Source organism: Mus pahari, chromosome 14 (assembly GCF_900095145.1).
Source record: "Mus pahari chromosome 14, PAHARI_EIJ_v1.1, whole genome shotgun sequence".
In the NCBI taxonomy this organism is placed as follows: domain Eukaryota; kingdom Metazoa; phylum Chordata; class Mammalia; order Rodentia; family Muridae; genus Mus; species Mus pahari.
The window spans coordinates 38,465,030-38,475,792 of NC_034603.1; the positions used below are offsets into that span (position 1 = coordinate 38,465,030).

Here is a 10,763-nt window from a genome sequence, read left to right on the forward strand (position 1 = left end):
TGCCCATGAAAGTCAGAACTGGAGTTACAGATGGTTGTGAGCCACCATGTGGGTGCTGGGAATTGAACATATATCCTCTGCAAGAGCAGTCAGTGCTCTTAACCAGAGCCATCCCCTACCCCATAGAGAAAGAAGTTTTAAATTTTCGTGTTATGTATGTATGTATTATGTGCATCATGTACATGCCCTGTGCTTAGAAGGGTCAGAAGAGGGCATCGGATCCCCTGTAAATGGAGGTGCAGACAGTCGTAAGCCACCATGTAGGTGGTAAGAGTCAAACTCAGGTCCTTTGCAAGAACAAGCTCTCTTGTGCATTAGGGCTGCTCCTGTGTGTGTATGCTTAGGACTGGCCACTAGGCTTGGATAACCAAACAGAGGCCTTGTCCAGGAGAAAAGTCATTCTCCCTCCCCCCGCAGCAGTGACTGGAGCTTTCATCTAGGAGTGGGGCCTTGTGAACTTTCCCCACCAACTCCAATCAACTGGTATGGTTAGTATACAGCTTTGTTTATGCCCTCTTCTGCCCCCAGAGGGCACCAGACACGAATACATGCAGGCAAACATATCTAAAACAGTAATAAATAAACCGCTGGGTGGTGGTGGCACACGCCTTTAATCCCAGCACTTGGGAGGCAGAGGCAGGNGGATTTCTGAGTTCGAGGCCAGCCTGGTCTACAAAGTGAGTTCCAGGACAGCCAGGGCTATACAGAGAAACCCTGTCTCGAAAAACCAAAGATAAATAAATAAACCTTCAAAACAAGTCTCTAAATTCAATCCTAGCCCCCGAATTGTAATCCGCCCTCCCCCAAGTGCATTGTAATAAAATGACGCTAGAAGAAACATAAAAAGTTGGATCTAAAGCTGCAAATGTAATGCTAGCCCCTGAGACTGGGGCAGGAGGATCTTTTTTTTTTCTTTTTTTTTTTTTCCCTCTTTTTTTTGATCTTTCGAGACAGGGTTTCTCTGTGTAGCCCTGGCTGTCCTGGAACTCACTCTGTAGACCAGACTGGCCTAAAACTCAGAAATGAGGCAGGAGGCTCTTGAGCTTGACCCTGCTTCAAAACAAACAAACAAAAAGCAGGAAAAAAAAAAAAAAAAAAAAAAAACAACCAGAGAGAGCAAGGAGTCCTGGGGCCCGCCCGGGCAAGGGCTGTCAGACGTTATACAGTAACTGATCCGGCCCAGACGAGCGAAGTGCAGGACTCCTCCTGGACTTGACCCAGAGCTAAAGCCAAGAGAAGCAGGGAACGCTCTGCTGAGAGGCTGCTCCTGTTGCTCCTGTTTAGAGTCCAGAGGACTCAAGTAAATCTCAAGACTCAGCTTAATCAGTGATTCCGCCATGCAAACACCTGCTGGAACCATTGCATGCACACATAGACTGTTATTGGGACTCAGAATTGATCCCTTAAACCCCACTCTCCCCTTCTGTCCTTCTCTCTTCCTTCCTTCCCCCTGCTCCTGTCTCTTTTAGATAGGGTCTTGATGTTTTGCCCAGGTAGGTTTCCAACTCCTGGTTTCAGTGATCTTTCTGCCCCAGACAGCTGGGGAGCGTGGTGAGAAAGAAGAGGAAGAGGAGAAATAACACCAGGGAAAATACACTTAAAACAAAAGCCCTGACTACTATAGGCTGCTAAAGGAGACTAACCATTTGTAACCATGCCTGGTGGTGCTTCTAGAAAATCCAGCACTCTAGAGGCTGAGGCAGGAAGGTCACCTTTAACTCAAGATCCAGGGGATCTGGAGCCTTCTTTTGGCCTCAGAGGGCTCCTGAACATGTGATCAATATAGGGTCACACATTTATGCAAAAATAAAAAGAAAAACAATAAAAGCTAGCTAGCTATGCCTGAGCCTACCAGGGAGCCGGAGAACCAAACCAACAGCAAAGTTCCTCATGGTTTCTCCCTCAAGTTCTTGTTTCAGCTTCTGATGACTTGTCTCAGTGGCGAACTGTGACCTGGAAGTATAAGCCACATAAATCTTTTCCTCTCCTAGGTGGCTTTTGGTCAGAGCCAACAGAGATGTTTTCTTACAGCAACAGAGTCAGAAAGATTGAGAGCTGTAAGCTATCTGGGCTACACAGTGAAACACAGTGAAGGGGGAGGAAGAGAAGGAAAGGAAGGAGACAGAGAGAAAGTGAGCAGGGCAGGGGAGGATGACAGCAACACAGATGGAACTATGACAACCCCAAATGGGCTAAGCCCAAGGAACTCCAGCCCAGGACATCATGTAGCCCAGGTTAGCCTAAAGCTCTCACACTCCACAGTGTGAGATTACAGGCCAGGATGACTATGCCTGGCTCATGACTGAATTTTTCTCCAAACTGAAAATCTTTTTTTAATGTATGTGAGTACACTGTCGCTGTGGCTGTCGCTGTCTTCAGACACACCAGAAGAGGGGCATGGGTTCCCATTACAGATGGTTGTGAGCCACCATGTGGTTGCTGGGAATTGAACTCAGGACCTCTGGAAGAGGAGTCAGTGCTCTTAATTGCTAAGTCATTTCTCCAGCCCAAGTAAAAATCTTTTTTAAAAATCTTTTTTCGATTACTTATTTTACGTGCATGAATGTTCTATCTGCACATACACATGGGCATACTTGGTGCATGTGGAAGTGAGAAGAGAGTGTCTGATCCTCTGGAACTGAAGATAGGGACAGTTGTGAACCACTGCTCAGTGCTGTCCATGAAGCCAGGTCCTCTGCAAGAGCAACAAGTGCTCTTCACCCCCTCTAGTCCCACCTCCTCACCTGCTTTTGAGACTTCATGTATGCCAGGCTGGCTTCAGCCGGGGAGAGCTTTGAACTCCTGGTCTCCCCCCTACCCCCAAATCCCCCAGGCTGGGATTATATATAAGTATACTCCACTACTCCCATTCTGCTCAGAGCTGGGCTCCAACCCAGGGCTCTATGCACACCAGGCAGACACTCTACCAAAGGAACGACTTTCCAGGCCCTTGCACAATGTTTTCCTACCAAAGCAGAGCAGAACTGCTAACATAGAATCCTATTTCCAGCAAGAGCATTCTCAAGGAATGAAGTGAAATTAATAATAAATAAAAACAGACCTTAAGCCAGGTGGTGGTGGCACACGCCTTTAGTCCCAGCACTTGGGAGGCAGAGGCAGGCTGATTTCTGAGTTTGAGGCCAGCCTGGTCTACAAAGTGAGTTCCCAGGACAGTCAGGGCTATACAGAGAAACCCTGTCTCGAAAAAAAAAAAAAAAACAGACCCTAAAATGTTGATTATTTTGTTTGTTTGTTCTTGAGACAGGGTCTCTCTCTTTTTTTTTTTTTTAAGATTTATTTATTTTATGTATATGAGTACACTGTAGCTGTTTTCAGACACACCAGAAGAGGGCATCAGATCCCCATTACAGATGGTTGTGAACCACCATGTGGTTGCTGGGATTTGAACTCAGGACCTCTGGAAAAGCAGTCAGTGCTCTTAACCGCTGAGCCATCTCTCCAGCCCGAGACAGGGTCTCTTTGTGTCCTGGACTTCACTATGTAAAGCAGGCTGGCTTTGAACTCATAGAGATATGCCTGCCTCTGCCTCCAAAGTGCTGGGACTGAGGATGTGTTTTGCCATGCCGGGCCACCCTCTATTTTTCTGGTTTGTTTGTTTAAGACAGAATTTCACTGTGTAGTCCTGGCTGTCCTGGAATTCACTCTGTAGACAAGGCTGGACTCCAGAGACTCCAGAGATCTGCCTACCTATGTCTCCCAATCACTGAGATTAAAGGCATGTGCCACCATAGCCTAGCCTGATGTTTGTCTAAATATATCTAAGAGAATATACTCAGAATTATGCAAAATCTTCAAAGGGCTGAAATGCCAGTACAAGTGGGAAAGCTGACATCCTTCTACAATGGGTAGAGGTAGAGAAAGAATTAGCAACAGTAATACTGTCAGGCATGATCTAAGGGGCTGGTAGAGAGTGCTTTACAGGAACAGGAAGGAAGGAATGGAGTGGGACTTGCTAAACTTAACAAAGACTATCTACACAAACACAACTGAAAATGTCACACTTCATGATGACATTCCCTCCTAAGTTCAGGAACCAGGTACTAAGGCTCTTATTCCACAAGGTCTGCAAGTTCTCACCAGTGCAAAAGGAACAAAATGAAGGGCATACAGACTGATGATTTTTTTTTAGGTTTCTTTTTTGTGATTTGAGACATGGTCTCACTATAGCCCTGGCTAGCCTGGAACTCACTGTGTGAACCTGGCTGGCCTCAAATTCACAAGAGATCCTCTTGCCACTATGAGCAGCATACATGCATGTGGTACACACACAGACACGTGCAAGCAAAACACCTATATGCATAACATGAAATAATTTTAATTTTTAAAAAAAAGATAACAACCAAAAAAAGACCTAAATAAATATGAGTTCAAGGCTAGCCTGGGCTAGTGAGACCCTACTTCAAATAAAACGTCCTGAGGGAACTAGAGAGGTGGCTCAGTGATCAAAAGTGTGTGTTATTCTAGCAGAGGACCTCCGTTCCATTCCCAACACTACTCAATAACAAAACCATCAGTTTTATTCAAACTGATATATAGAGTCAATAAATTTATTATCAAAATCTTAGTAACATCCAGGTGTGGTAGCATATGCTGGCACCACGATGTCCCAATACTTGTGAGGTAGGGGTAGATAGATCTTTATGAGTTCAAGACCAGCCTGGTCTATATAGCAAGTTCCAGGACAGCCAAGGGTACATAGTAGAACTCTGTCTTTAAAAAAGGGAAAAACTTTTAAAATGTTCACTTTTGGTATCCTACAGAGACCACAAAGCATTCCAGGCTAGCTAGTCCTATCGAATAAGACTGTCTCAAAAGCAAGAAAACAGCCTGGGATATTACTCAGCTCTTAAGAACACTGGTTGCCATTGCCAAATTGAATTCCCAGCACCTACATGACAGCTCACAACTGCCTGTAACACCAGTTCCCAGAGGATCTTCCAGCGTTTGGAAGCTGGAAGAGGGGTCCGTCATCTAGAGCTGAAGTTAAAGGCATTTGCAAGCTGCCTACTGTGGATTCTGAGAACCGAACTCCAGTCCTCTTCAAGAGCAGCACCACTCTTACAGCCTAAGCCATCTCTCCGGGTGTAGGAGTGAACACAGTAACCCAAAGCAGGCAGTACTTACTGTACATGTCCACAGACACCACCGTTTTTGTTTTTGTTTTTTTCCAGGTCAGAAGCCACGGCTCGCCTCCTCCGAGTGGCCTGTCACTGGTGTTTCCACTCACTTCACATAGCGTACTGGATGCAAGCAAGCTGACCAGCATAAAGCCCGATGGGATGGTAGCATCCCTGGAGGAGGGGTACCAAAAAAAACAACAACACTGAGACGCTGAGGGACACATCTCTACTTCCTAGATGTGGAGGCTTGGACAAGTGAAGAAAGCATAATGGGTATGAAAATGTCTCACTGGGTAAATGCTTGCCATGCAAGCTTTATGAACTGAGTTTGTTTGATCCCTGGATCCCACATAAAGGTGGAAGGCGAGAATTGATTCTACACAGCTGTTCTCTGCCTCTATATATGTTCTGTGACATGTGGGCACATGGGCACATGCATACACAACACACACACACACACACACACACAGAGAGAGAGAGAGAGAGAGAGAGAGAGAGAGAGAGAGAGAATAACTATACATTGTTGTTAAAAGTGTAAATGTAATAATAAATTTGAACATCTAAGTGAAATAGATCATTCTATTAGGATTATAACAGGACTGGCAAGATGGCTCATCAAGTAAAAGGAATTTGCTACCAAACCTGGTGACCCAAGTATGATTTTCCTGGGACCCACATGGTGGAAAGAGAGTTGTCCCCCCCCCCCCAAACACAAGTTGCCCTACACAGGTGTTCTGGTATGTGTACTCCCACCTTATACAATAAAGAAATGAAAATGTCATCAATCAATTACCCACTGTTTCTGTATTTGTGCACTAAGGCAGGGAACCCTATGGTTACTTCATGACCAAAGCAAGGATCCTGGTACAGGAAACTGACCCTTGAGTAGAATAAAATATAGGACCACTTAGGTACAGAGAACATGAACCTCTTTCATGTTTGTTCTTTTTATTATTATTATTATTTTTGGTTTTTTGAAACAGGGTTTTTCTGTGTAGCTCTGGCTGTCCTGGAACTCACTTTGTAGATCAGGCTGGCCTCGAACTCAGAAATCTACCTGCCTCTGCCTCCCAAGTGCTGGGATTAAAGGCATGCACCACCACCGCCCGGCTTCTTTTGTTTGTTTGTTTGTTTCCATGTTTGTTCTTTAACTTAGTATCTTTGAAGAAACAGAACATGCATCCTATTTCAGAAGCTGAAAATAACCCAAACTTTGCCTCCCTAGGCTCTCCTGGCAGTTGGGTCACAGGCATATGAACAACCAGACTCACATCCAGGTTTGCCTTCATTCATATTCACAGAGAAAAAGGTACAGTGTAGGAGGCTCTGCAGCACTGGAGGTTGTGGAACAATATCTGGTGCAGCGGCTGGGCAGAGGCAATCTTCAGTGACTTGGTCTTGCACCATGGGCAGTTATGCTCACCAGACTGGTTCTACAGCATGGTTCTGGGCACTGTTCCTGGCCTTGTAATTCCATGTCTGGCTTTTCTGCCCAGAAAGTCTTTGAGGTAGCCAATGTTTTCATTTGGGGGTTGAGGCAGAATCTTTTTAAAAATTTGTTTTATTTCTTTTATTCATATGCGTACACTGTTGCTGTCTTTAGCCACACCAGAAGAGAACATCAGATCCTATGACAGATGGCTGTGAGCCACCATGTGGTTGCTGGGAGGTGAACTCAGGACCTCTGGAAGAGCAGTCTTTTCTCTTAACCACTGAGCCATTTCTCCAGCCCCTGAGGCAGAATCTTATTATGTAGTTCAGGCTGGCCTCAAACACATATAGCCCAAACTGACCTCATTTTAGCAATCCTCCTGCCTCAACCTCCTTACAGTTGCTGTAATTACAGGTATGAACCACCACATGCACTGTCTTAAAGACAGGGTATTGCTCTTTTGCCCAGACTGGAGTCAAACTCCCATCTCAGCCTACAAATTAACCAAGGCTACAGACATGTAACTCACTGCCTGGCTCTAGCCAATGTTATTTATTTACTTATTTATTTTACAAAAGTGCTGGGATTAAAGATGTGCAGCATTGCATCTGGCCTAGGTAATGTATCCTTTTCCTGTGGCTTATATCTGGAAACAGATAGCAACACAGTAGAGAAAACATCTTCGAAGGTTCACCATGATAGATTCCACCTATGCAACCTTCTGCCTCATCTCCTGATACTTAGTTGTTCCATGTAGCAAATTATATAAGTGGCAAGTCTATGAATTAGCTGCATCTGGATTGTGTCTACCCAATGTCCAGTCAGCAGGAAGCAGAGGGGCAGGCTCAGGTATATGATACCCCACCTGGGAAGGTAGGATCTTTAATCATTAGATGGGGCAGGCCCCACAGACTTGACTTTCTGAAACAGACAACTAACCAGGCTTGCAAAATCAAAATAGAGTTTCCAGAGGAATGAAGTCTGAGCTAGAACTTGCCAGATAAGTAAGAATTAGGAAGAAGACGAGTGAAAGTTCAGTATGAGAGAGAATGATCAGGAGAGAGCAAAGCACTGAACAATGGGGCTGAGCAGGTAGGTGGACAAGTTTCAGATCTAGTAGGCCCCTGAAGGCCCTGTTTAGGTACTTCAGATTGCCTTCTGAGAGCTGTCAGGAGGCACTGGTGAGTTCTAGTAGCTGAAAGACTAGCAAAGCTGCAGTTCTCCTATGGGAAATAGAAGGGAAGTTAGAAAATTTAGAAACCAGCCAGAAAGCTGCTGCAGCAAAGATAGTGCCTTGCGCTGTGGAGTGGAAGATGGAAGGATTTGAGACCAGAGTTAAAACCAGGAGGATTTGATAGCAGGGTGTTAAGGTGGAAGGAGCTTCAAGAAGTGTTTAAAAGGACCAGGTAACTGAGTAGTTGTGGACAACAGAGGAGGAGAAGCTATTTTTTTCATGGGGCTTCTTTTTTGTTTGCTTTGAGGTCTCAGTATACAGCTCAGGGTGGCCCCAAACTCGTGTTCTTCCTGCCTCTGCTTCCCATGGATTGGTGTTATAGACAGTCCTATACCTCAGGCCAGCAGATGAAGCTATTTGCATAATGAACTTGATTTTTTTAAATATACTTGAGTTTTGGATGTTACTTTGTTGTTGTTATTGTTGTTGTTTTAATGAGAAGGGTCTTCTTTTGTAGCCCAAGCTGGCTTCAAACTCACAGCCTTCCTGTCAGAACCTCTCAGCGATGTACACTGTTTCTATACTCGAAGAACATGGAAGACAAGAACTCCAAGTGACATCTAATGTTAAGGATTTAGGCCTCAGGAAATAGGGTCTAGACTAGAGATAAAGACTTAAGTCTAGGGCAGAAGTGGTGATTAAATGCACAGCAAAGTATATCCCAAGCACTTAATGGGGTTATGATACAAAACCTATGACTCCTCTGGAAGCAGGTTTAGCTTTCCAGAAAGCTAGAGGAAGAGGAAGCCACAGAGGAGTCTGAGAAGGACCAGCCACACAGGCTAGAGAAAATGAGTGTAACTAGTCATATCCTCAGGAAGGAATAGTCCTGAGTATGGAGGCTGCAAAAACAGTTTAGAGAATATCAGTCATGTGCCCAGGGGATACAGAATAGAATGTCAGCAGTCCTCAGATTGGGGAGGGGCTCAGCTTAGGGTAGGAAAGGTGGCAGTGGAGTATAAGGAAGTAGAGGAGGAGAATTGGACATCTCTAAGAACTGCTATGAAGAAGAGAGGTAGCAATGCAAAGGAGCTTTTGAATGCTGGTGGTTGGTGACTGCAGTCTCTAGATCTCTCCAGGGTGGAAGGAAAGTGAGAATGTAAATCCAAAAGGAGGGCTTTGGGGAAAGCTGTGGAGAGAGGTGATAAGAGCCTGTGCCCACAAGGGACACTGTTCCCTGGGTCACAGGAGCTGATTATCAGGTTGTCATTTCCTCCCCAACTCTATCTCCTTCCTGCTCTTGGGCTGGCTCTCCTTGCAGCTAGTAGAGAGAAGGACCGAGTCATAGCCTGGAAGAAGCTCTGTTCCTTCAGAGGACTGTCTGCCTGACTGTAAGCTGGGGCTGGGACCAGAGGTGGAGAAGGCTCTAAGGAGGGAATAAGAACCAAGGGCTGGGGGCAGGGGTGGAAGAGGAGAGAAAAGTCTGGGAGGTGTGGAAGCTGTTTCTAGATGGGATCCTGAGAACTGCAGCAGTGAAGGGCTAGACCCTGGGAAAATGATGTAATGGGTGGCATCCCTTTGCCCACAGGTTCATATGGCTCTCCTCATCTTGCTGTTCCTGCTGCCAAGTCCCTTGCATTCCCAGCACACTTGTAGTATCTCCAAAGTGACCAGCCTGCTGGAGGTAAACTGTGAGAACAAGAAGCTTACAGCACTGCCTGCAGACCTGCCAGCAGACACAGGCATCCTCCACTTGGGCGAGAACCAACTGGGTACCTTCTCCACAGCATCCCTGGTGCATTTCACTCACCTCACTTATCTGTACCTGGATAGATGTGAGCTGACCAGCCTGCAGACCAATGCTAAACTGATAAAGCTGGAAAACCTGGACTTATCCCACAATAACCTGAAAAGCCTGCCCTCCTCCCTAGGATGGGCATTGCCTGCACTCACTACTCTAGATGTCTCCTTCAACAAGTTGGGCTCACTGTCTCCTGGTGTCCTGGAAGGCCTAAGCCAACTCCAAGAGCTCTACTTGCAGAACAATGATCTTAAGAGTCTGCCCCCTGGGCTTTTGCTGCCCACAACCAAGTTGAGGAAACTCAATCTGGCCAACAACAAATTGCGTGAGCTGCCCCCTGGGCTCCTAGATGGGCTGGAGGATCTTGATACCCTCTACCTTCAAAGGAACTGGCTACGTACAATACCAAAGGGCTTCTTTAGGAACCTCCTCTTGCCTTTTGTTTTTCTCCATGCCAACAGCTGGTACTGTGATTGTGAAATCCTCTACTTCCGTCACTGGCTCCAGGAAAATGCCAACAATGTCTACTTATGGAAGCAGGGTGTGGATGTCAAGGACACGACTCCTAACGTGGCCAGTGTACGATGTGCCAATTTGGACAATGCGCCTGTCTACTCCTACCCAGGGAAGGGCTGCCCTACTAGTAGTGGTGACACAGACTATGATGACTATGATGATGTCCCTGATGTCCCTGCCACAAGGACTGAGGTCAAGTTCTCTACTAACACTAAAGCTTATACCACCCATTGGAACCTACTCTCTGCAGCACCTTCTACTTCTCGAGACAGCCAAATGATTTCTTTGCCTCCAACTCACGAAACCACTAAGAAACAATCTACATTCACCCACACACAGATCCCAGGTTTCACCACACTCCCAGACACCATGGAATCTAATCCAACCTTCTATAGTCTAAAACTCAATACTGTACTCACCACCACCCCAAACACCCTAGAGCCCACCTCTACCCAGACTACCCTAGAGCCCAACATCCAACCAATGCTTACCACCTCCACCCTGACTACCCCAGAGTCCAGCAGCACCCCAGTGCCCACTACTGCCACCCCGACTTCCCTAGAGCCCCACACCACCCCAGTGCCCACTACTGCCAACCTGACTTCCCCAGAGCCCCACACCACCCCAGTGCCCACCACTGCCACCCTGACTACCCCAGAGCCCAGCACCACCCCAGTGCCCACTACTGCCACCCTGACT

The 10,763-nt window shown here is 46.2% G+C and overlaps 1 protein-coding gene across 1 annotated transcript in view; it reads left to right on the forward strand.

Moving 5' to 3' along the window:
* Nucleotides 1-9,341: 9,341 nt before the first annotated feature.
* Gp1ba (glycoprotein Ib platelet subunit alpha) overlaps nt 9,342-10,763 on the forward strand; it is a 2,168-nt gene continuing 746 nt past the window's right edge. Inside the window, exon 1 of the mRNA XM_021212683.1 lies at nt 9,342-10,758. Coding sequence (XP_021068342.1) covers nt 9,342-10,758 — 1,417 coding nt within the window. The remainder of the gene's footprint in view (nt 10,759-10,763) is intronic.